The sequence below is a fragment of the Cebus imitator genome, unplaced genomic scaffold (genome assembly GCF_001604975.1).
Source record: "Cebus imitator isolate Cc_AM_T3 unplaced genomic scaffold, Cebus_imitator-1.0 Scaffold383, whole genome shotgun sequence".
NCBI lineage: Eukaryota > Metazoa > Chordata > Mammalia > Primates > Cebidae > Cebus > Cebus imitator.
Window position 1 is genome coordinate 875,649 of NW_016107698.1, and position 26,747 is coordinate 902,395.

The 26,747-nt window shown below is 36.8% G+C and overlaps 1 protein-coding gene across 1 annotated transcript in view; it reads left to right on the top strand.

The window, feature by feature from the left end:
- The first annotated feature begins 341 nt into the window (after nucleotides 1–341).
- Nucleotides 342–26,747, top strand: part of MMP16 (matrix metallopeptidase 16) — a 275,667-nt gene continuing 249,261 nt past the window's right edge. Inside the window, exon 1 of the mRNA XM_017507692.2 lies at nucleotides 342–803. Coding sequence (XP_017363181.1) covers nucleotides 672–803 — 132 coding nt within the window. The 5' untranslated portion in view covers nucleotides 342–671. The remainder of the gene's footprint in view (nucleotides 804–26,747) is intronic.

Genomic DNA, 26,747 nt, shown 5'->3' on the forward strand with positions numbered 1-26,747 from the left:
GCGCCCTACCTAGGAACCGTCTCCTTTAAGAGGCGCGCGTGCGTGTGTGTCAGGCTGTGTGTAAGCTCGTGGGTGTGTGTGTGTGTCGCGGTATGTGTGAGTGTGAGTGTGTGTGTGTGTCCGCGCGCGCGCGCGCGCGCGCCACAGGCGCCGAGAGCCTGGCAGACCCCGGGAAGGAGGAGTTATGTAGATTACGGATGAACATTCTGGAGGGGAGCGAGAAGAGGAGGGAAGGAGAAGCAGAGGCGAGAGAGCGAGGAGCGGCGGAGGCCCTTCCCGCAGGAGCTGGGGGCGGCGGCGGCGGAGGAGTGGGCGGCGGAGGAGGAGGACGCACGGGCTGGAGGCGGCGGCGGCGGCGGCGGCTGCTGCTGCTGCGGCTGCGACTCGGCGCTTTGAGCCGGAACCGCCGGTGAACTTGGCCGCCACGTTCCCGGCGACTGACCCCGGAGGATGGTGAACGCGAACTACTGCTGACCCCGTCTTCGCCGCTGCTTCTCGGGGGCTGTCAAGCGCGGGGCCCCCGTCTCCTCCCCTTGCCCGGCTGTGGGTGAACCTGCAGGCTCCTTACCCACCCCGAGGACTTTTTTTTGGAAGGAAACGAGGGAGGGAGGGAGAGGGAGAAAGGGAGAAAACGAAGGGGAGCTCGTCCATCCATTGAAGCACAGTTCACTATGATCTTACTCACATTCAGCACTGGAAGACGGTTGGATTTCGTGCATCATTCGGGGGTGTTTTTCTTGCAATCCTTGCTTTGGATTTTATGTGCTACAGTCTGCGGAACGGAGCAGTATTTCAATGTGGAGGTAAGAGTGCGAGGGTTTTCTTCCTCCCCCCTTGCCTGGGCTGCTCCCTGAAACATTTCCTTCACTCCTCGGATCCCTGTAGCTCAGAGCTGCCTGGGTCCCAACACACTGTTTCCCTTCCAGCTGCGGAGATCCTGGTTCAGTTTAAGGATGTCTTAGGTGACGGATGCGTGTGAGACCCAGAATCCGTTATCCCCGGCAGCACACAGCACGATGCTGCGCGCTCAAAGACACAATTGTAGCCGGTCCATGCTTTTCACCCAGGGAGGAGAAGCCCTACATATAGCAACCGTGTAGCTAAATAAGGCAGCTTGAGTTTATGATAGATAAACAGCTCAGGGAAGACAGAATTAATTGCCTGGCATCATGTGCTGCCTAGGTGTTGTTCCTGAAATCTTTCTTCCAGTATTTGGTGCCTAACAAAGGAGGTTAAAAGCAAAGAATCTGGAGGAAAGCGTGGGAACGCTAGATGTGTTTAATAACATTACTTTGTGATAAAACACTTGAGAATCTTTTTCTCATTTAGACATAACTTAATACACTGTAACTAGATCTGGCTACACAGAGGACATGAAATCCATCTCTTTTTAAGTGTTCTATCCCCCTCCCCCGCCAACTGAAAATAAACGTGGCCCAATGTAATAGTTCTGAGGTGTGTTTTTAATTTGATTTCACACTCTCGTGGCAAAACGAGGAGGTTTTAGACTATCATTTGCTTTACTTTGATAGCTTTGGGAACAGACGGCACAAAGCAAAAGGGAACTTAAGGATAGGGATTTGTCAGACCTCTGCCAAAGTACTCTTCCTGTCATGAAGTCAGCACTGAAGCCAGTAATGGGCAATAAATCAATGAAAGCGTGTATACACCTAAGCTGTAACACAACTTTATCACATATACGGTGGGATACAAAGACAGTAAGAGGGTCTTAGTAACATTTACTTCTTTTGATTAGATCTGATGTCCTCTGATCTCTCCAACGAATTATGAATAATTCTTTAAGCAATAATGTGATTTTTTTCTTATATTGTTGATATTATAAAGCTTATTGTCATTTTGTTGGGAGTGTGTGTTTACACAATAGCAGGACCTGTTGCACAGTATTTGAGCATGCTTCATGTAACCAATTTATATACCGAATATGCATAATAAATGCCATGTGTAAAGGCATATTCTGAATGTAACTGTGTTTATAGAAACTGTTCTTAGGACTTCACGTAGTAAGTGATGGTACAAGAAAAAGCATTTGAAAAAGGAAGAGCTATTATCAAAGGAGTTAAAGACCTTTACAGATGTGAAGCATGAATAAATTACAGAAAAGCCCCAGTTTGAAAACTAAAAAGGCTTAATTAACCCTCTGAAAAATACAACTTTCTTTTTCTGGATAAAAAGAGAAAGGGTCCTGAAAGTCCAGACTTTTTTCGATTGCAAATTTGAACTTTTGGAATTACATGCCACGGATGGATTTTTGTACCTAACATTTAAATCAAGAGATAATTTAATGTTGAAATGAAGGATTAGTTCATAGGCTGGAGGAATTAAAGTGGCAAGCTGTTATTTATAATGTTATAAACAGAAGGGCCTATTGCCTCAGATTGGTGGTGATGGTAGTGAGGTGGAGTGTGGGGGAGGTGGTAAAAAGTTAAGTGCAAGGTTGTGTCTTTTTCACCAAGGGAAGGGAAGGGCAGTCTGGATTGATGGCTGCCTGCTTTAGGAAAGTCTTAGATTTGCTTTCAGAAATTAGTCTAGCATGAGTTTTGATGATCGTTAGAGTTTTTGTGAGACTAAAGTTAGATTGTTTTTATTTATATTGGAATCTCTTAGTTGGTTCAGTATTATTATGCAATAAAAAGCTATGATTGTACCAAAAAAACTTACTTAATTTTGAATTCCAATGACCCCCTTCTCTTCATTAAGATGTGTGAGGAAAAATGGATTATGGAGAAAACAGTTATTCTCCCATTTGTAGAGTATTTAAGTTATACTATTCATTTTTATTGCACAGATTTGCGTATGACAGACAAGAATCATGTGCCATCTCAGACCTTTAAAACCTTACTTAATAAAATGGGAATTTTTAATGGTTTACAGCAGATTATATGCCATAGTTTGTGTTATCCTCAAATAGTATTTTTAAGCTCTTGAGCTCATTTTGGTTGGATTTATAAGCGTCTTTTTGTGTGATGATACCCTTATTATTATTTTTAGATTGTAAGAGTAGCTGCTAGTGAAATGAAAATATTGTGAAGAACACAGAATGGCAGGATATTTTCTGACATAAATTTCTGCCTGATTTGCTTCTACTTGATGTTTCTTTTTGATAGGAAACACTAAGGGGAAGAATAGTCCATCACTTCGTCTCCAGAAGAGACACTTATATTGTGTTCCTCATTCTGGTTGCAAAACATACACACTGGGAATGTTTTATTTGATTGATTCTCAAGGACAGCCTTAAAATAAACTAATGATATCAATCATACATGAAGCTCATATGATCATAAATTTTTTTTCAGTAAGCACAGAAAGTTAATAGTTGGAGCAAAGCTTCAGAGGGATGCTTTTTATGCTGACTAAATTTGCATTGATTTATTCATCACTAAACTTTACAATTTGTGATACCCCAATTCTTTGTATCTCTATACTTTAAGGTTTAAAACTGTATATTTTTCCCAGGAAAATGGGGAATTTGAGGAAGGTGGTTGGCTACAGATATTCATGTTAACTCTTTCCTGTCTGATTTTTTAAGAGTATAAATATTTGGGATTGTCAATTATCAAAGTGAGAGATATTTTTAATATGGTGATAAAATCCTGCTATAGAAAGTGGGCGCATTTGGTTTTATTTGTTTAGCTTGTTTTTTAAGAAGCAAAAAGGAACATCCCTTACAGCTAAGAAAGAATCAGACACCACCAGGAGTAGTACTATGGCAGAGATTCAATACATTGCTCTATTTTTATTTCAAGTGGAATACTTTTGAAGTTTTCGGTATATACTCATTCAGGGAAAGATGTTTGTCTATCATTGGATCCCTTTTTTAACAGTTGGTCTTTCAGTATGTGATAATTAGCATGATGCAAGAAAACATTGCTAATATTAACTAAAAGTCAAAAGCTGTTGTCATTGGACAGCAGTCTGAATCAGAGGTGTTCATTGGTCATAAGCAGCTAAATTATTAAGAAAGAATTATGATTTAATATCTACTGTCTTAAAAATCATTTTGTTCCCAAAATAGTTATCTCACATAGGGATTTTCATGAACCTGTGGAGTTTTTTGGTATGCTGTAAGCATTTTTGTTATGAAATTTGAGATAGAGTATAATTCATGATAGTAATGCCTCTCACATCGTCAACTCTGAGTAATTTGTCATATGTTACTTATATGAACAACATATTTCCTATTAATTTCTATACAATGGCATACATTTCCAGTGAGGAAAAAAATTTCCAGCCAATTTAGTGGTAAAGTAAAAACATATAAGACTCTAAATGATGCATATATCAAAGCATAAGATGATTACTCTTTTGTGGCAGAAAAAGTCTTGATATAGCAAAGAATGATTTTGTTGTTCCTGATTAAAGAAAGCAGAGGCATTTTAGATTTCAAAGGGGTCTTTTATGACAAATATGAATTGAGTATAACTATTTCCTAAATTTTTCTTGCAGTATGTTTATTTAACTGATTTATGCTTTATTCACCTTTGTCAGGATTGTCTGCATGTACCTAAAAAGTCAGAGTTTGCATTGGGTACTTTTGTATTGCAAATAAATTTGGTAATAATTGATCATGAGACATTTCAGAAATAAAAAGTATATTTTATAGAATTTTACATTCTTATGTTAGAACAATGTTTTGCTTTTCTCTTGTTGCTTGCTTAAAAAATAAAGATGCATTATTTCGTTTGCTCATGGAAGGATGGTGGTACCATGCCTTCTTGAGTAAAGGTTTTCTCCTGAATATAGCCCATAATTCTCCACCATAGCAGTTTATAACTGGTCAACCACAGGGGAAGTATGCATGATTCATCAAGATTTTTATCTACTACCAGATTGCAGGTTGAACCTGACATCTCAAACATGCTGGCCAGTTAGGGTGCTCATAAGGGTGCAAAGCTATGACAAGCAGACCAGGAGGCTCAATTGTTTTAAGATTCTTTAGCTTCTCCTACATGTCCCACCTTGACTATGCCTTTCTCTGTTCAGAGTTGCCTGGGCAGGTTCATTCATATCTACAATTATTCATGAAACCACTACAGATGAGCATATGCCAGAAAGGTGACCTTTCTCCTACTATCCCCTTGAGAAATCCAAGGAGAGCAATAGTCCAAGTTCATCCCTCTCCATACAGCTGGGTTTTGTCTTTCGTTCTTTTTGTTACCAAATAAGAATAAAGCTAGGTTCAGTGACAGCTCTCCTATTTGTGAAATCAGGTTAAAAATGAAGAACCTAAAGTTCCTACTTTTTCTTAAGGTAATTAACGTAAGAAGATTTTAGTGCACTTGTTCAGTGCTATAATTCTTTGGATTAATCAATAACTCGATATAAAATTATATTACTGACCTGTGTCAGTTACTCAAAATGTACTTGTTGAGACTATTTGGTAGAAGACTAATTGGAATTATTTGGGGACTAAAAAAAAAATTGAACACTGGAATTAATGAATTAAATTTATTCAGTGTTGTAAGATAAATATTTATTTACACTCCCTTCAAGAAGTTTTTGACCTTTCATTATGTATATTTGAAATTGATAAATTTTCATATTACTTTCTATCACAATTTATATATCTGTGAATGTAATAATACTCATCCCTTTATTTTTTCTTGCATAGAAATATAATAATTAAGAGCACATATTCTGGAACTAGACTGGCTGGGTTCTAATTCCATCCTTTTTGTCTGCAAGTTTTATATTAAGAGGCAAGTTAGTTAATCTCTGTGAGCCTCAGTTTAACTGTCTATAAAATCTGAATACTCTGAGTAATTGCCTCACGTTGTTTTGATGATTAAATAAATGTATATCATATATATGTGTGTGTATTGTATGTGTATATAATAGCTAATAGCTTAAAACATGCCTTCACATGGTTAAACACTCAATACTTTGTAGATTTTATTTATTTATTTATTTATTTATTTATTATTTTGATACAGGATCTTGCTCTATTGTCTAGGCTAGAGTGTAGTGGCATGATCATAGCTCACTATAGCCTCAACCTCCGGGGCTCAAGCAATCCTCCCACCTCAGCCTCCTGAGTAACTGGCACAACAGGCACATACCACCATACCTAGCCTTTTTTTGTTTGTTTTTAAATTTTCATTGAGACAAAATCTCACTGTGTTTTTCAGATTGGTCTTGAACTCCTGAGCTCAAGTCATTCTCCCTCCTTGGCCTCTCAAAGTGCTGGGATTACAGACATGAGCCACCATACCTGGCCACATGTCATTATTATTAATAGAAAATAAAGGTTGATGAGGAGGTAGCTGGCATGATAGCATCTAATGACAAAAAAGCCTGTCAGGTTAGGACATATCAACTGGTCTAGGAATATTTTATTTAAACACCTTTTCCGTTTATTAAACATATAATGTACTGAAAATCAACCAAGCTAACATCAGTACATTTTCTTCCCATAGGTTTTTCTTAGACAGTTTAGTTCAGGAATATGATTTTCACATTTTTGTCTTGTCATTGGTTACTATCATAGAATATCAAGTTCAGCTCACACCTTCTTTTATAACACTGAGTTCGCTGAAATCTGTCCATCTTTTCTAATGCCATGGAAAATAAATAGGCCTTTATAATTCAGTAGACCATTTTATTTTAATTGGATCAAGCCCCAGTTGCTTCCTTTCCATAGCCAGCTCTGTTACACCTCAAATTCTGAACAAAAACAAAAAAGTCTTTCAAAAATTATGTATATGGGAGGGATAAGAACGGACTGAAAAATAAAGTGTTTTCTACAGTAACAAACAAAATTAGTGAAAAACAGATCGTGTCCATATAACATTGGAAATGGTAAGACAGCTAGCAATGTGGTGTAACTGAGCACTGGTGAGAAGTTGAAGGAGGTGGGCTTTAATGCTGGTTCCTTCACTAACTTGGCTTTGAACTTGCACATATCATTTCTTTGATGACTTCATCTGCAAAAATGAGTTGTGAACTAAATTGTCACTAAGGCCATTTACAAATTTGAAATTTTATAGTAGTAAGCCTAGAAGCTTTAGTTTATATAGTGAAAGTGGGGGCAAGCAAGATTGACCCTGTAAATTTACCCTGTAAATTTGGTAACAACTGTATCACAAAGGTAGATCAGAATTTTTTTCCTGAACTAAATGACATGAGGAAATACAGAATGTATAACTTAAATCTAACATGTGTTATCATCTGTAGTTCCAAAGGGTGTCCTATTTTGGAAATCATCCTAGCCTTCTGCTGAGTAGTAAATATATTGGCAGCAAATTATATGTAATTTTAAAATCTAGTTTTGACCAAGGTAGCAAACATTAAAAAAATAATTTTTAAAACATAGTTTAGTGTTATTTCAAAAAATAAATGCCATCTATGAGTGATACTTCAATCATAAAAGGGCAAGTTGGAATAAGTTCAAAATCTAGGTTTTAACAGTTTTTGGGAAGGAGTGTCTCAAAATATAAATTTGTCTCTCTGTATATGTATACAAATATACACATACGTTATAGTGAAATAAAGTGCTTATACTGTAATCTCCATTTACCCATTGTGGGAAATAATTTGGGCATGTGGTTCTTTGAGGGTTTTTTGTTCTTCACCACATATTTGATTTTGAATATGAGAAATTAGATTTCATTTGTTTTATAAAATACGCAGTTTATGTGAACAATAAAAAATTTCATTGTAAAAGGACCAAATACTAAGTAATAATATATGTGACATTCATATTTTCCTTTGCCTTATTTTTCTTTTACTTGGGGATGTTATATATAGATTTTGAGGTTATTCATGAAACCATATTTGATTGCTGCTTCCTGTCATTTAGCACTCTGAATGTATATTTTTTGCTTGGTGTTTTACCACAACTGTTTGGCATTGTGCATCCTTGGGTTTGGATAGTGGCATAGCTTGATGAGCCATGTGACAGAAGCTGCATGTGACAGAAGTAGCTCCTAACCTTTGATTAAATGTGACCTCTTGGTGTAGTATATAAAAAAAGGCTAGAGGGAGCTATTGAGCTGTTTAAAGACTCCAATGGCTTGGAAGAACTTGGTTTAAAATCAAGGACAAATACTAGGTGTAATCAGATGCTGCAAAATGAATTATAGCCAATTGTAGATTTTGGAGAATTCAATGAATTCAGTTCATGATTTAAAATATAAGCTGGTTTACTGATAGCCACTTAGCACCAGTGATTACATATGTATTTGATGAACTAAGAAAGAAATTAGCACGTCTGTGGGGAAATAAACATTCTGGGCATGGCAGTATAACAAAGAATATTATAATGCAGGAATGCTCTACATTTCTCTTATTTTTAAGAGTGTAAGAGATCAGAAACTATGCATTGTAGTGACTGTAGGTGTATTTGGTTTTCCTGTTTTAAATAACATGATTAATAAAATAATCGTAGTTTTATAGATTAGAGGTGGAACGCATTTAATTTGATAATGCCTTTTAGATTATGTGTAGCAAAAATCCAATTTTAAAAGCTTATGAGACTAAAGTGATTTTAATTTCTAATGTTTACCATTAATCATTATTGAATAAATACTTTTCAATGAAAGCAGATGTTAAAATACAGTTTTTACCTATTCTTGTGTAAGAAACATCCACAAAAGTGTGCAACAGTGTGGTTTCTTTAAATAGGAGCATAATAAATGTTTTTAGTTGAGCAGATTATTATTTGACGATTGGTGGGAGGGGATAACAAAGGCACATGCTAATGCATTAGGGCATGCCAGCATTTAATTAAAATATGATAACCTACTCATAAGCATCACTAAGATTTTTTTTAAGTTTTTTAATCTAGTCACTTAAGTGAGCTTTGGATTATTGAAGTACGTCATGGGCCCTGAGAACAGAAAAATGTTCTTAAGAGAGATACTAAGTCCTTAGAGTGATGTATTCAAAAGACCAAAGGAACCCAAATAAACTACTCACTGAAATGGAATCTTGCAGTATTTGTTTTAGCCACGTTTAAGTTAAGGAAGAATAAACTGCCCTTTTAAAGGGGAAGCTGGATAGTTTTATAAACTTCATTTCATGTCCCCAAATGCATGCACCTGATATGATGTCAGTGGAATGTAGGCATGTGCCTCTGCATGGGGCTGATATGGTCAGACCCCTAATGATGTCAGTGGAGGTGTTTTTCCATAGGAACTTTTCACAGTTGAATTCCTACCATGTGTTAGTAATTTCTCATTGTTTATAATAATTAGATATTTGTTTTTATTTTAGATTTCTAATGTCTGTGCATTCATTCCTTTTTTACCCTAAACAATTGTGGTTCCTTCTTATGCTCTACTTGCTTCATCTAGTTGGCATCTTAGGGATTTCGTATTTTACCTACATTGCAGGACCCAAGGCTTAGAAGTTGGGAAAAATTATGAGAAGTCACATTTTTACCCCTCTCTTCCGTCATCGTTAATAAAGTAAAATAGTTTCAAATAACTTACAGAAACAAATGTATACTCAATGGTTTCTAGAAAATCAAGAACATAGAAAATGTCAAGAGCACCACTAAGATATGACTAAAATCCTTTTTGGAGGTTTGGGTATATCTTGTATTACAACAGTGCTACTCATATAACTTATGGTTTTACTTATGTATGATAGATTAAGTGAAGTTGTTTGCTCCATGGGTGATTCGAGCAAAGTGCCTAAGTAGCCTTTGCCTTGTTTTAACCATTTACGTGATGGATATGCAATCTTTATTGCCTATTTGTAGCACGGATTTTGTAATGACAGCATCCAGACAATGCCAAGCAGTCTCCTTTGTAAGTAAGAATAGTATGCTGTCTCAGTCCCTGAATTCCATCTGATGACTGGGAGCATAGAAACCTTCATTCTGGCATTACATTCTGAATTAAACAAAGGCTCAGATAACCAGCAACATGGAAATACCTGGAATTTATCTGAACACTAAATTTTAATGATAATAAAAAACAATGTTAATTAACATTGGTTAAACATATACTATGTGCCTAATAAGTGTTCTAAATGTTTCATATATATTAACACATTTAATTTTCATTATAATCTTGTGAGTTAGTATAACTATTTCTCTTATACAAGTGATGGATCTGCAACACAGAGGTTCAGGAACTTGCCAAGGTTACATTGCTATGAAGTGCTGAAGTGGAATAGCCTAAAATCAAAGCCCGAGGCTGACTGTCACACCCCAGCTTCCAACCAAATAAATACAGGTGAGAATTAACTTCCATGTTCCAAGTATAGATAGTTTGATCCAGTTCCATTACTAACATAGTTTGTATTCCAAACTAAAATCAGGTAACTAATATGTGTAGTGGAAGATTAACCTATCCTGAGCAGACAGCCTTATCTGGAGTAAAAACTGAATAGGGGATTATTGATTTGATTGATTGATTTAAGATTGATTATGTGGTACTCAGTATAGTTTTGTATTTATGATTGTTAAATCATTAGATAATTGGTAATCCATGTGTGGCATAATCTTAAATACATACAATATGAAATTGTAATTTTTATTTGCCAACTATTTGTCATATTGCAGTTGACCATTAAATATGATTTTCAAAGTGTTCAGGAAGATTTGGATATATTCTAAGATTAAAATAATTGAACAATATAGAAAACGTAATGAAAAACTTGTGTCAGAGATGGGTGTTTCAGTGCCCTGCAGGGGAGGAATGTGTGTGTCTATGGCCACTGACTGGTGTGTTTTATAAATTCCAGCATTTGTTATTTTTATATATTGCATATATTGAGTAGAAGCTAAAAGGAAATATGTTTATTTTATTATTTTTAAAATATGTATTTAGTTTAATGTAAAACGATCTTTTTCAGAGATAGAGTGCTCCAGCAATGGATCAGGTGTCTCAAATTTTATTGAGTACCTCCTCACTGTTTGAGAATAGGCCTGATGATTGATTGTCGCCTTTATTATGGAGAGAATAGAAACTCCAACATGGTGGTTAACCAACATATGTAAAAAACATCTTCAGGCCCTAAGATTGTTATTGTATATAGCTTTCTGCACTCACATAATTTGCTTATTACCCTATCAAAGAAGGATTGTTTCTAAACCAACTTACAAAGGTAAAAATCTAGCTGATTTTACAAAATATAAATATTCATTTGGCTAGTTTCTCACTTCCTCTAAAGGAAGTAAAACATACCTCACAGATAGTTCTGGTTTGATTTTCTCACTGCAATAAAGAAATTCACAAATAAGTGAGCAATATAAATTTCTTAGTTTTCCAATGCATATAAAAGTTATATTTACACTGCACTGTATTCTATTAAGTGCGAAATAGCACTATGCCTTAAAAAAAATGAAAGTACCTTAATTAAAAGTACTTAATTGTTAAGGACCATTGAGCCTTTTGCAGCTGGAGTGTGTTGCCTTGATGCTGCTGACTGATCATGGTAATGGCCCTAACAGTAAGGGTGGCTGTGGCAATTTCTTAAAATACAACAGTGAAGTTTGCCACATTGATTGACTATTCCTTTCATGAAAGATTTCTCTTAGCATGCATTACTGTTTGATAGTATTTTTACCCACAGTAGAACTTTTTTCAAAATTGGAATCAATCCTGACAAACCCTGCCACTGCTTTATCTGCTACGTTTATGTAATATCTAAATCCTTTGTCGTCATTTCAACAATATTCATAGCTTCTTCACCAGGAATATATTTCATCTCTAGAAACCACTTTCTTAGCTTATCTGTAAGAAGCCTCCTCATTTATTAAAGTTTTATAATGAGATTGCAGCAATTCAATCAGATCTTCAGGTTCCATTTCTAATGCCCTCAGAGTCATTGATAGAGATTGGAATAAACATTTTCCAAACTCCTGTTCATGTTATTTTGACCTCCTCCCATGAATCATGAGACTGCTTAGTGGCATCTAGAATGGTGAATCTTTAAAAGAAGGTATTAAAGTTACTTTGCTTAGATCTATCAGAGGAATCACTATCTATGGCAGCTATAGCCTTACACAATGTATATCTTCCGTAATAAGCCTTGAGACTTGAAATTACTCTTTCATCCATGGGCTGCAGATGGTCCACGAAGTTCTTGTGCATTGTTATTCAGCTCCATCAAGTTGTTTATGTTCTTCTCTAAGCTGGTTATTCTAGTTAGCATTTCGTCTAACCTTTTTTCAAGGTTTTTAGTTTCTTTGCATTGGGTTAGAACATGTTCCTTTAACTCAGAGAAGTTTGTTACTATCCACCTTCTGAAGCCTGCTTCTGTCAGTCGTCAAATTCATTCTTCGTCCAGCTTTGTTCCCTTGCTGGTGAGGAGTTGTGATCTCGTGGTGGGAGAGAGGTGTTCTGATTTTTGATGGTTTCATTCTTCTTGCGCTGGTTTCTCCCCATCTCTTGGATTTATAAAGTTTTGATCTCAGGTAGCTGCTTGGGGAGGCGGCCTTTCCTTTGTCTGCCTGCAGAGGCGCTGCTGAGCTTCCACGGATTCAGTGGAGCTGCGTCTTCTATTTACTCGGGAAAGTTAGGCGGGCTTCTACAAATGGTAGCTGTACCGCCCGCCCCTCGCCCCCAGCTGGATAGCTCCTGGTCGCTCTCTAGGTGCGAAACTCTGGCGTGAGAAGTTTTTTCAGTCTGCTGGACTTTGTTGAGGGGAGGCAGGGGGACCCATCCTGCCACATGGGCTGTTTCCCTGTTTTCAGTTCCCCTTCCCTCTCGGGGAGGGTGGATCCGCCCAGCTGGCTTTCTGGCTTTCTCCTCAGCCAGTGTTTTGCCCCGGCTCCAGCCGAAGTTGCTGTTCTGCCCTGTTCAGGCAGCTAGCTGAGGCTTTTCAGCCTGGTGAGACCCTCCTGTTCTGTGAGTTGTAGAGGGCTTGGGTGGAGCGCTGTATCTGAACCGAAATCCCAGAGGGGGTGATCCCCCAGTCCGCCGGTCGGCTGCAGGCGCCACCGGGGTAGGGCAGTGCCCGCCTTGCCTCAACTTGCCCTATTTGGTTTATACCCACTGTCCAACCAGACCCACAAAATGAACCCGGTACCTTGTTTGGAATTGTGGAGACCACTCGGTTTCTGCGTCTCTCTCGCTGGGAGCTGCTTTTGGGAGCTGCCTCTCACTCGGCCATCTTGGAATCCCCTTCGTGAGCTGCAGATGGATGTTGTAATTAGCAGGCCTGAAGAAAACAATAATCTCCTTGTACATCTCCATTGAGCTCTGGGTGACCAGGTACGTTGTCAATGAGCAGTAATATTTTGAAAAGAATCTCTTTTTCCTGAGCAGATCTCAGTAGGCTTCAAATATTCAGTAAACCATGCTGTAAAAAGATATGCTGTCATCCAAGCCTTGTTTTTCTATTGATAGAGCACAGGCAGGGTGGATTTAGCTTAATTCTTAAGGGCCATAAATTTTCACAGTGGTCAATAAGTACTGGCTTCAACTTAAAGTCACCAGCTGCATTAGCTCCTATCAAGAAAGTCAGTCTGTCCTTTGAAGCTCTGATGCCAAGCACTGACTTTTCCTCTCTAGCTCTGAAAGTCCTAGATGGCGTCTTCTTCCGATATAAGGCTGTTTTGTCTATATTGAAAATGTGTTTAGTGTAGCCGCCTACATTGGATTTTTAGCTGGATCTTCTGGATAACCTGCTGCCGTTTCTCCATCAGCACTGCTAGTTCATCTTGTACTTTTAGTTTGCACGGGTGGCTTCTTTTCTTAAACCTCATGAACCAACCTCTTCTAGCTTTCAAACTTTCTTGGGCAGCTTCCTCACCTCTTTCGGCCTTCATAGAGTTGAAGAGACTGAGGGCCTTACTCTGGATGAGGCTTTGGCTTAAGGGGATGTTGTAGCTGGTTTAGTCTATTCAGACCACTGAAACTTGCTCTGTAACAGCAGTAAGGCTGTTTCACTTATCATTTGTGTCTTCACTGGAGTACCACTTTTAATTTCTTTCAGAAACTTTTCCCTTGCATTTACAACTTGGCTAACTGTTCAGTGCAAGAGGCCTAGCTTTTGGCCTATCTTGGCTTTCAACATGCTTTCCTCACTAAGTTTAATCATTTTTAGCTTTTAAGTGAGAAATGTGTGACTCTTCCTTTCACTTAAACATTTACGGGCCCTTGCAGAGTTGTTAATTGGCCTAATTTTAATATTGTTGTGTTTCAGGGAATAGGGAAACCCGAGGAGAGGGAAAGAGGGGAATGACCAGTCAGGGGAGCAGTCAGAACACACACACATTTAGTGACTAAGTTTGCCATCATAAATGGGCAGAGTTTGTGGCACACCAAAACAGTTACAATAGTAACATTAGAGATTAATGATCACATAGAGTTAGGTTTGGGAATCTGTATTTTTTAATCCTAAAACCCTAGGTGAGTTTTCTGAGTCACTGTTTTCGTGTGTATCTCACAATATGTTCCTCAGAAACTAAATGCTACAAGATATTTCTCAAAAACATTACATAGTCAAATAAATTTTGTAAGTGTTTAAAAAAAATGAAAAAGAATACTAATCACAGATCACCATAACAGATACCATCTTATGAAAAAACTTGAAATATTGTAAGAATTACCAAAATGAAACACAGAGACGTGAATTGAGCACATACTATGGGAAAAAATGGTGCTGATAGACTTGCTTGATGGAGGGTTGTCACAAACCTTGCTCTGTATAAAATACATTATCTGTGAAGTACAACAAGGTAAAATGCAAGCAAAGGAGCTATGCCTATCCTGTATATCATAATGGCTATGCAAAAGCTTTGGAAGCAATACTTAAAAATCTTAAAGGTCAGACAGTATGGTGGCTCATGTCTATAATCCCAGCACTTTGAGAGACCAAGGCTGGTGGATGGCTTGAGCCCAGGTAGCCTGGGCAACATAGGGAGACCCTCTCTCTAAAAAAATAAAAAAAAAATTAGCCATTTTCTTTATTAGTTGTATAATCTTGGGTGAGGCAAGTTGGGGACTCTGTGCCCCAGTTTCCTCATGTGTAAAATACAAATGATAATGCCCAACTCAAATGTTGTTGTAAAATTAAAGAATATTGGACAAAGGTGAAGTAACAGGCTCCTGACTTACTGCTTCCTCCCCCACAAAATAACCCCAAAAATGGACAAAATGTTTGAAACAATGATATTCAAGCCACTGGACTTTGGGTAGTAAAGGAGTTATCCCTGGGAGATGGGAAACAAATGCAGTGAGCCTTAGGAATTATCTCAACTTACTGCCTTGAGAGAGTTTCCAGCTATAGCACTAGGAAGGTGGAACCCAGGTTGACCTGAGCAGACTCTGAATTAAGAAATGGAGCTGGGTGAATAAGGAGACCATGGTGGCTCATATTCAGAATACTTGAGAGAAGAGGACTGCAAAGAGCAAAAACACCAGAGATCAGCAGAGGGTTCCCTTTAGGTATGCAATTCAGAACTGATCTGTGTCTTCCCATTAAGTAACTACTGGTTGTCTAGGAAAGAATTAACCAAAACAGCTGGAGGGAATCATGCCCTATGTTTATGAAGGCCTGGTAATAGTGCCTGGCCCCTTCAGCCAGACTGGAAAACCGCTTACTTCTTAGGGCAATGAATAGAGTACTCAGAAGTATCTTGCCTCAGTTATGAAAAGTAATTAGCTCTGGACTAAACACTGCTTTGGTTCAGCTTAACAGTTCTTAAAAGGAAGACTAGAAAGGATCAAACTGTTTCTAAGTGACTTAACTGATTTCACAACAAAGTTTAGCCGTATTTACTGGAATACAGAAATATTCAGCATCCAACAAGGTAAAATTCATAATGTCTAGCATATAATAAAAAATTGCCAAGCATACAAAGAAGCAGAAAAACACTAGGAGAAAATTTATTATATTTAAATTGATTCAAAAATACACAGATGTAATAATTAGATAAAAATATTAAAACATTTGTTAGAACTATATTCTTTATGTCCAAAAGTTGACATATGGAAGACAGATTCAAATTCAACTTGTAGAGATAAAAACTACAATGCATGAGATTAAAAACAAACTCAAAATTAACAGCAGATTACGCATTACTGAAAACAAATTAATAAACTTTAGGTCACAGAAATACAAGTAATTCACAGTGCAACAGAAAAAATAAAATTTAACAATGAACAGAATCAGTGAGATATAGGACAGCTGTGCATGACTTAATATACATGTGATATGGTTTGGCTGTGTCCCCACCCAAATCTCATCTTAAATTTTCACATGTGGGAGGAACACAGAATGGAGGTAATTGAATCATGGGGAGGGGTCTTTCTCATGTTGTTCTCAGGATAGTGAATAAGTCTCATGAGATCTGATGATTCTATAAGGGGGAATTTCCCTGCACAAGCTCTCTTTCTTGGCCTGGTGCCATCCACGTAAGATGTCACTTGCTCCTGCTTGCTTTCTGCCATGATTGTGAGGCCTTCCCAGCCATGTGGAACTGTAAGTCCATTAAACCTCTTTATTTTCTAAATTACCCAGTCTCAAATATTTCTTTATCACCAGTGTGAGAACAGACTAATACAACATGTATACATGTAATTTGAGTCTCGTAAGCAGGGAGAGGTGGAAAGAATAATGCTTTTTCTAATTTGATGGAAAATACATAAACTCAGAGATTCAAGAAGATTGATGAATCCAAAGCAAAAAGAAAAAAAGAAAATTACAGTAAGGAACATTATAATCAAATTGCTCACATAAGTGATAAAAAGAAAAATCTTAAAAGCAGACAGAGAAAAATAGACACCTTTCCTATAGAGGAACAAATATATACAGAATGCTTGTCATAAATAATATAAGGAAAAGACAGTGGAGAAACATCTTGAAAATACAGAAAGGAAAAAAGCCTCTTAACCTAGGATTCTGTACATAGAGAAAATATATTTCAAATACTTAGGCAAAATAAAGAACTTTTCAGAGGCACAAAATCTGAAAGATTTACCTCCAGCACAGCAACACTGCATGAAATGTTAACAGCTTCCCCAAAAATGGATACAATACAGATGTCCATCAATATCAAAATGTACACATACAAAACTCTGACACATCCATATAATGGAATACTACTTAGTAATAAAAAGGAATGCACTACTGATACATTGTAAAATAGTAAAGAATGCCAAAATAATTATGCTGAGTGAACAAAGCCAGTTAAAACACATCCTGTGAGATTTATTTTAGATAAAATTATAGAAAATGGACACTCATCTCTCTTTTTTTTTTTTTTTTTTTTTTTTGAGATAGAGTTTTGCTCTTCGTTGCCTAGGCTGGAGTGCAATGGCGTGATCTCAGCTCAGTGTGCAACCTCCGCCTGCCAGGTTCAAGCAATTCTTCTGCCTCAGCCTCCTGAGTAGCTGGGATTACAGGCATGCACCATCACATCTGGCTAATTTTGTATTTTTAGTAGAGACATAAAAACGAGATTTCCCAATGTTGGTCAGGCTGGTCTTGAACTCTCGACCGCAGGTGATTCATTTGCCTCAGCCTCCCAAAGTGCTGGGATTACAGGGGTGAGCCACCGTGCCTGGCCCAAATGGACGCTAATCTTTAGCAACAGAAAGCAGATCCATGATTGCCTAGGGCCTGAGGGAAAAGGGCAGGAGGGCTGGGAGGGAAGGATTATAGAGTCCAGAGAAGACTTTTGCTGGTGATGGATATGTTAATTTTCCTGGCTGTGGTGGTAGTTTTCTGTGTATGTGAAAACTTATCAAATTGTGCACTTAAAATATGTGGCTGCTTATTGTATAGCAGTCATACCTCAATAGAGCTGTTAAAAATGCATATTGAATATGTAATCCAGTTCTTAGTAACCAACCTAATAATGATAACTGCTGTGGTTACATGTATGCTGTTGCCTAAATTGAGATGGAAAAGAATAGGTTGCAGTCTTCTTTATGTCACTATTCTATAGAAATAAAATGTCTAACTATAAAAGATTGAGTTGATCAGGACTTAGCTTTGGGCCATGTCTCACTCTGAAATCTGTCTTTGGGTTCCTGTGGCTTAAAATACCCATATGAAGACAACTGCCAGTTTTTATCTCCAGCTGGCATCTCTCTTCTCAGCTCTAGCCTGTATTCCCATCATCTACTTATCCATCTTACTTTCTGTAATGACATATGTTCTGATCTGCCCTCTCAGTGTTTCCTCTGACACTGCTTCCCACCACTGTGCTGGTATCACCTACCACACGGGTATTCAACTTAAGAGTAGGCACCAAATCTCCAGTTTTCTGCCCCTTACTCTTTACTTCTAATCACTTGCCTCATTTCCTCTAACATATATCTCATGTCTCTTTATTTCTGATGTCTATTTTGGGTTGCAACCCTATTTAAAATCTTCATTATCTTTGTTGTTGACATGTTATATTATTTCATGACATGCAAGCCCTCATTATCAGCCTCACCCCTTTCTCTAGCCCCATAGCTCAGAGTTCATTTCCTGGTCACTATGATCTAGTGCAGTGGTCCTCTCATTAAAGATGCCTGTCTACTCCTAAACATTAATGAAAACCCCATAAAGCTTCTATTATGGTTTATATCCATCTATATTTATGGTATTAGAAAAATCTGAAAGAATTTTAAAATATTTAGAAATTCATTTAAAAATGACAGTCATGTTATAAATAACATTTTTATGAACATAACAAAACAAAATAATAGTAAGAAAGGTAACATTGTTTTCCATCTTTCCAGATACTTTAAATATCTGGCTTAACAAAAAAATAGGTAGATTCTTATATCTCCTTATGCATTCACTCTCCTTATGTTATAAATCACATAGACTCTAGTAAACTCAACTGTCAAACATAAGTGGATGAGAGTAAAAAGGCAAATAACATCTTATTAAAATTGTTTGAGTCCTGAAAGTTTTAAGACACTCAGAGGTTCCTGGATCAAACTTTGATGATCTCAGCTCTGGCAGCTGTGCTGTTCCCCTCTTACCTTGTGGATATATCAATATCAAGATTTATCCACCTTAGAATCTTTATCAAAATGCTTAATTCCTTCATTTCTTCCCCATCCTAGTATACATTTTTGGTGTCCAGAATAAACATTAGTGAGCCATATTTAAATCTCCATCTTCACCCCCACCAGGTAATGCCCCCATTATGCATTTATAACTTCTTATAATTTTTAAAGTATCTTGTATAATTATAAGCACAGAGTATTTTATTAATATCTTAATTCAAAGGCAGATAGTGACATCTGTATGCAAGACTAAAGGACCTTAAAATTACTGTTGAGAATTATTAAATACCTTATTAATTGATAAAACTTGACTCATGGGCACATATAAAAAAAAGCCAAGCACCTACCTCCTTCTTTTCCTTGTACCTTTGAGTTTTGGTCTTCCTCTGTCTAGAAATATGTAGGCCAAATTCATAGTTGCTAGTACAGAAATTTAAAAGGACCGAAATAATTTTTTTCTCTCTTCTTGCCTGGAGCATACAGGCAAATTCAGTACATTAGAACAAATTGAATGCCTGTAAAAATAATCCATTGTACAAGGTATTTGTGTGATAGATTCACATCTGTCTCTCACAGTAAATTATAACTTTGTATTGAGCCAAAGTATATCTGTCTTGATCATTCGTGTGTTCCATGAGCCAGACATTGCCATGCAGGTAGAGTGCTAAAAAAGATATGCACTGAAAAATGAGTGGATTACTTCATCCCTATTCATGGCTGTTAGTTTCTAATGTAACTAGTGTTTTCTGATCCATTTCAATAGTTGTCTTTTTCCTTAACTAACTTAGCTCATACTGGATGGCAGCATGGTGCCTTTACCTTACATTTACTTCAATTACTTTATTAGAAATATTTAACTTCCAGTAATCAAGGATCATATTTATCTTCACTATTAATGGTCAACTGGTGAGCAACTTGGACTTCAAGATTTTAAAAAATCATCTGTATCATATGACACCAGAATTTTTGGTATAAACAGTGCTTTATATCTTCATTCACCAATAGAACATTCATATAAACACCTTTTGGCTTGGCTTAAAAATATTTGAAAATTAGTCATTTTTTTCCAGTGGTGTGTATCAGAATACCCAGGGAAAATATTAGAGGAAAATAACTATGTTCTAGTTCAGTGACTTCAGTTGTAGTTATTACTATTACTGAACAGCAACTTCACCAAATGATTTTTAGAAAAGAACAAAAACAGTTGTATTTCACTGAAGGTTTTAACCAATTTCCATCCCTCTTTGAGCTACATGGATGAGGAAAAAAGTAAATACACTGTCTGTCATTGTGTGCATTAGTATGTAAAACTTGAAGACTGAGTGATCACATAATAGTTTGAATTTCTTTTAAGTAATTTAGATCATAGTGTTCTAACAGGCACCATAATGGAGGCCTGTGAAGAGTTGACTCAATAAATGTTAAATATATGATGGATTTGCTTTTTCTGAACACCTTCATATGGTGACAGGCAGGATTAAAACAGAGAATGCAAGACCTTCTTTAGTCTTTCACTGATACACGTGCTGTCTATTTGAATTACATCTTAATAAGGAAAAGTAGAGGAAGTATAGTCTTTGAATATTAAACAGTCCATTTTTCTCTTTTGTATTTAACAAGAAAAATGAGGCTTTTATTATAGGATCGTATTAGGAATAACAAAACATATGGAGCCTTTTCTTTGAGGACAGCCATCTGCCCAAGAGTTGCAGCTTCCAGTCATTTTTTTTTTTTTTAAAGAAACTGATTTTCTTTTTGTTACTTAACTACCAGAAATTTTCTAGACACACACACACAATTTCCCCATCCCTCGTGCCACCCTCCCACTTTCTAGACTTTCCTGCCTCCCCCGCCTTCCTTCCCATAAAAATGCATCGTATATAATGCTCTGTATATTTCTGACATAACAATATTCTTTGGAGATTTTTGTCTATCAATGAGTGTAAAACAACTTCATACTCATATGGTATTAATAACTAGTAACTTGTAATTTATTTAACTGTACTCATTGCTGGACAAATCAGTTATTTTAAAAGTTGTTTCTGTAATTAAAATATAATGCAGTGTACTTCTCTAAGTACATGTGAGTTAATTAGTTTATGTAACCAAATTTCTGGAAGTGGAATTACTGCATTAAGGGCTATATTTATTTATACTTGTAGTAGATTCTGCCAAATTGTCACTCAACAATGCTTGAGCATGCTTGGTTCCACACACTTGCCAGTGCTTTTAAGTTTTTCCTAATCTGCTGGATAAAAAAATAATTTTTTCCAAGTGTAAATTCATAGAAGTATTGGGAATTTGTGTATGTTTTAAACTATTTGCATTTTTTAAATTATGAAGAATTCCTTTTTCTGCCATTGTTTGTTTTGTCTTCTCTTTTTCATTGATTATAAGAGCTCCCTATATATTAAAATTGGCCCCTTTCTGTCATAAATTGAATTCGTTGATGTTGTTAATGTTTTTTAAGATTAGTCATTTATGTTGTAACTTTTAGTTTTGTATCATGCTTCAAATCTCCAGCATTTGAAAACTTTCAAAGAAACCACTTTATTTTTTCTTTTATCTACATGAATCTTTGATATACATAAATATTCTTAGTGTAGATAATGAAACTGGAATCTAATCCAGTTTTCCCAAAATTACTGAACCGGTACTTCACTATATATATTGAGTAATACATCTTTCCTTCACTATTGCTCAGGTTTCATTGACAACTAACTACTATGGAATTTCATAGCTTAAGACAAATGCCATTGATCTATGGAAACATGGGTGGCTTTGGACACCTATGGCTTACATAGCTTGTCTGGAGTGGGTCTACTGCATGTATCTTATATGATCTCGGAACCACTGACGAAATAGAACATGTTCCCTTGGTAATGGCAAAAGGATTATAGAGCAAGCATTCACATGTGATGCCTCCAAAGTCTTAGCCTCATAATTAACATAGGTCCTTTGACCCACATTGATTTGCCTAATGGAAGTTTGCGGCATGGCAAGGCCCAAAGTCAAGGAGCTTGATATACACTATGTCTCTGATGAGGTCATGGCAAGGATATAGATACAGGGTGAAGTGAAGAATTGTGGCCAGTAATTCAGTTTATGGTGTTTTCAATGGTTTAAATGCTGCATTTATTATATGCTAATCTTGACACATTTCAGCCTGTTTCTGAATACAATTCTGTCCAAAGATTTATTTAAATATTTCTAGGAAAACTATTTTAAAGTTTTTGCTTATTTCCTTCAGTAGTGTTTTGCAGCTTTCTGAGATATGGAGTTATTCATTTTTCTTATGCTGCAGTTCAGAATGGGAACTTCTGATATATTTACCAAGTGACTTTCATCTATTTATAAATTTTTGTATATTAATTTTTATATAATCATATGAAAGATAATCATAAGGTTTTATATATTCTTTCCATAGATTCTCTTGAGTAGTCTGATACATGGCTATATCATTCACACTTAATTTGGCCTCCTTTTCTGTTTTTTGGTCTCTAATTCTAAGCAAATGCAGTATCTAGTTGTTCCAGAGCAGCGTTAAGTAATTATTGTGATACTAGGCATGATGTCCTTTATTCTGACTAAGGGAAGTGAAGACCCATTTGTTTTCAATTGTCAATAATTAACCTAAAACAGAATTAAGGTACTAGTTACTTTATTTAGCATAATTCATTCTAGAATCTTTGTATATTGCTATTAAATTAAGATTAATGGTGAGGATGTAGTATGACCAGCATGACAAGAATTGAAATTTGGTATTGCCTATATTTCTAGTTGACATTATCTATTTCCTTCCTAATTTTTAATGGTTTCAGTACTTCCATGACTATCACAATGATGGGAAGACAAAACTTGTTTTCAAATAAAATAAGAAATTGATAGTTTAAATTTTTGATGGAATATGAGCATTTTGTCAGGACTTTCATTCAAGACTCTTCATTTGATGATATAAAAAGCAAATTTGAACCACCTTACTCAACATGAAAAGTTTATTGGAAATTGCTAATGTAGTTCACAGATTGTTGGGTGGAGTGCACCAAACAAGCATGGGCAATTGCAGATTACTTAAATGCAGGACCTTGATTTGGTTCTCTGGTTGCTTGATATATAGAAATGCTAGCAATGTTTGCAGATTGATTTTGTATCCTGAGATTTTGTTGAAGTTGCTTATCAGCTTAAGATGCTTTTGCATCTTATAGGACCCTGCCATCTGCAAACAAAAATAGTTTGACTTCCTCTCTTCCTATTTGAGTACATCTATTCCTTTCTCTTGTCTGATTGCTCCGGCCAGAACTTCTAATACTGTGTTGAATAGGAGTGGTGATAGGGCATTCATGTCTTGTGCCGGTTTTCAAGGGGAATTCTTCCAGCTTTTGCCCATTCTGTATGATATTGGCTATGGGTTTGAAATATATAGGTTTTATTATTTTGTGGTACATTTCTTCAATAACTAGTTCATTGAGAATTTTTAACAGGAAGGATTTTGAATTTTATCGAAGATCTTTTCTGCATCTATTGAGATAATCATGTGGATTTTGTCTTTGGTTCTGTTTAGGTGATGAATCACATTTACTGATTTGCGTATGTTGAACCAACCTTGCCTCTTAGGTATGAAGCCAGCTTGATTATAGTGCGTAAGCTTTTAATGTGCTGCTGGGTTGATTCAGTTTGCCAATATTTTATTGAGGATTTTTACAACCATGTTCATCAAGCATAATGGCCTGAAGTTTTCTTTGTTGCTGTATCTCTGCCAAGTTTTGGTATCAGGATGATGCTTCCATGGTAAAATGAGCTAGGGAAGAGTCCCTCCTTTTCATTTTTTTGGAATAGTTTCAGCAGAATTGGTACCAACTCTTTGTATCTCTGGTAGAATTCAGCTGTGAATCTGTCTGGTCCTGGGCTTTCTGTTGTTGATAGGCTATTTATTACTGATCAGTTTCAGAACTCATTATTGGTCTGTTCAGGGATGCAGTTTCTTCCTGCTTCAGTCTTGGGAGTGTGTATTAGTCCAGGAATTTATCAATTTATTCTAGATTTTAGTTTATGTGCATAAAGATGTTTATAGTATTCTCTCATGGTTATTTGTATTTCTGTGGGGTCAATGGTGATATCCCCCTTATCATTTCTAATTCTATTTGATTCTTCTCTCTTCTTGATTAGTCTACCTAGTGGTCTATTTTATTATTTTTTTTTCAAAAAATTGTTAGATTTATTGAATTTTTGAGGGTTTTTTTCATGTCTCTATTGCCTTCAGTTCAGCTTTAATCTTTAATACATTTTGTCTTTTGCTAACTTTGGGTTTTGTTTGCTCTTGGTTCTCTAGTTCTTTTAGTTGGGATGTTAGGTATTTAACTTGAGATCTTTCTACCTTTTTGATGTGGGCGTTTAGTGCTATAAATTTCCCTCTTAACACTTCTTTAGCTGTGTCCCAGAGATTCTGCTACATTCTTTTTGTTCTCATTAGTTTCAAAGAATTTCTTGATTTCTGCCTTAATTTCATTATTTACCCAAAAGTCATTCAGGAGCAGATTATTCAAGTTCCATGTAACTTTATAGTGAGCTTCTTAATCTTGAGTTCTAATGTGAATGCACTGTGGTCTGACAGATTGTTGTGACTTCATTTCTTTTGCATTTGCTGAGGAGTGTTTTACTTCCAAGTATATGATCAATTTTAGGGTAAGTGCCATGTGGCAATGAGAAGAATATATATTCTGTTGTTTTGGGGTGGAGAGTTCTGTAGATATCTATGAGGTCAACTTGATCCAGAGCTGTGTTCAAGTCCTGGAGACCTTTGTTAATTCCCTGTCTTGATGATCTGTATGATGTTGTCAGTAGGGTATTAATGTCTCTCACTATTATTATGTGGGTATCCAAGTCTCTATAGGTCCCTAAGCACTTGGTTTATGAATCTGGGTGCTCCTGTATTGGGTGCATTTATATTTAGGATAGTTAGCTCTTCTCGTTGAATTGAACCTTTTACCATCATGTAATGCCATTCTTTATTTTTCTATCTTTGTTGTTTTAAATTCTGTTTTGTCAGAATCTAAGATTGCAGCCCCTGCTTTTTTTCTGTTTTACGTCCGCTTGGTAAATTTTCTGTCTTTTAACTGGGGTGGGGCATGAATCCTATTTACATTTAAGGTTAGTATTGTTATGTGTGAATTTGATCCTGTCATTATGATGCTAGCTGGTTATTTTGCAGACTTGTTTACATGTGTTCTTCATAGTGTCACTGGTCTATATACTTTAGGTTTTTTTTTACTGGCTGGTAACGGTTTTTCCTTTTCATATTTAGTGCTTCCTTCAGGAGCTCTTGTGAGACAGGCCTCATGGTGATGAATTCCCTCAGCATTCACTTGTCTGAAAAGAATCTTATTTCTCCTTTGCTTATGAAACTTAGTTTGGCTGAATATGAAATTCTGGGCTGGAAATTCTTTTCTTTATGAATGTTTAATATTGGCCCCCAATCTCTTCTGCCTTGTAGGGTTTCCACTAAGAGGTCTGCTGTTAGTCTGATGGGCTTCCCTTTGTAGGTGACTGAGCCTTTCTCTCTAACTGCTCTTAACATTTTTTCTTTCATTTTAACATGGAGAATCTGATGATTATGTATCTTGGGGTTGATCTTCTTATAGAGTATCTTACTGGGGTTCTCTGCAGTTCCTGAATTTGAATGTTGGCCTATCTTGCTGGTTTGAGGAAGTTCTCCTGGATAATATCCTGAAGTAAGTTTTTCAACTTAGTTCTGTTCTCATCTTTTTTATGTACCCCAGTCAGCCAAAGGTTCGGTCTCTTTACATAATCCCATATTTCTCAGACATTTTGTTTATTCCTTTTATTTCTTTTTTTCCTCTTTTGTCTGTCTATCTTACTTTGAAAGATAGCCATCAAGCTCTGAGATTGTTTCCCCATTAGTTCTGTTCTGCTGTTGATACCTGTAATTGCATTGTGGAGTTCTCATGTTGTATTTTTAAGCTCCATCAGGTCAATTATGTTTCTCTCTAAACTGGCTATTCTGGCTATCAGCTTCTGTATTGTTTTATCATGATTTTCAGTTTCTTTTCTTTGGGTTACAGCATACTTCTTTAGCTCAGTGAAGTTTTTATTACCCACCTCTGAAGCCTGCTTCTGTCAGTTTAGACATCTCAGCCTCAGCCCAGCTCTGCGCCTTTGCTTGAGATGTGTTTTGGTCATTTGGAGGGGAAGAGGCACTCTAGCTTTTTGAGTTTTCAGCATTTTTGTGTTGATTCTTTTTCATCATTGTAGGTCTATCTACCTTTCATCTTTAAGGCTTCTGACCTTTGAATGGGGTTTTGTGAGGCTTTTTATGTTGTTGTTTTCTGTTGCTTTGTTTTTAACAGTAAGGTTACTTTTCTGTAGTGCTGCTGGAGTTTGCTGGGAACCTGCTCCAGATCCTAGTTGCTGCAGTTTTTCCCGTACCTGCAGGTATCACCAGTGAAATCTGTGAAACAGCAAAGTTGGCAGCCTGCTTCTTCTTCTGAAGTCAAGGGGGTACTGTCCTGTTGCCAGCCTGTAGGGGGTGTCTGGAGATCCCTGTTGGGAGGTCACACCCAGTCAGGAGGAACCAGATCAGGGACCCACTTAAAGAAGCAGTCGGGCTGCATTTTGGTACGGCAGCTGTGTTGCATTGTGGGGGACCCCTCTTCTTCTGAACAGGCTGGACTCTCCAGAGCTGGCAGGCTGGAACCACTGAGCAGACCAAAACCACAGAGATGGTGGCCATCCTTCTCCCTGGGAACTCAGTTTTTCTTAGGCCCACCCAAACCTGTCTTCAGTGGCTTGAGGGAATTCCAAGCT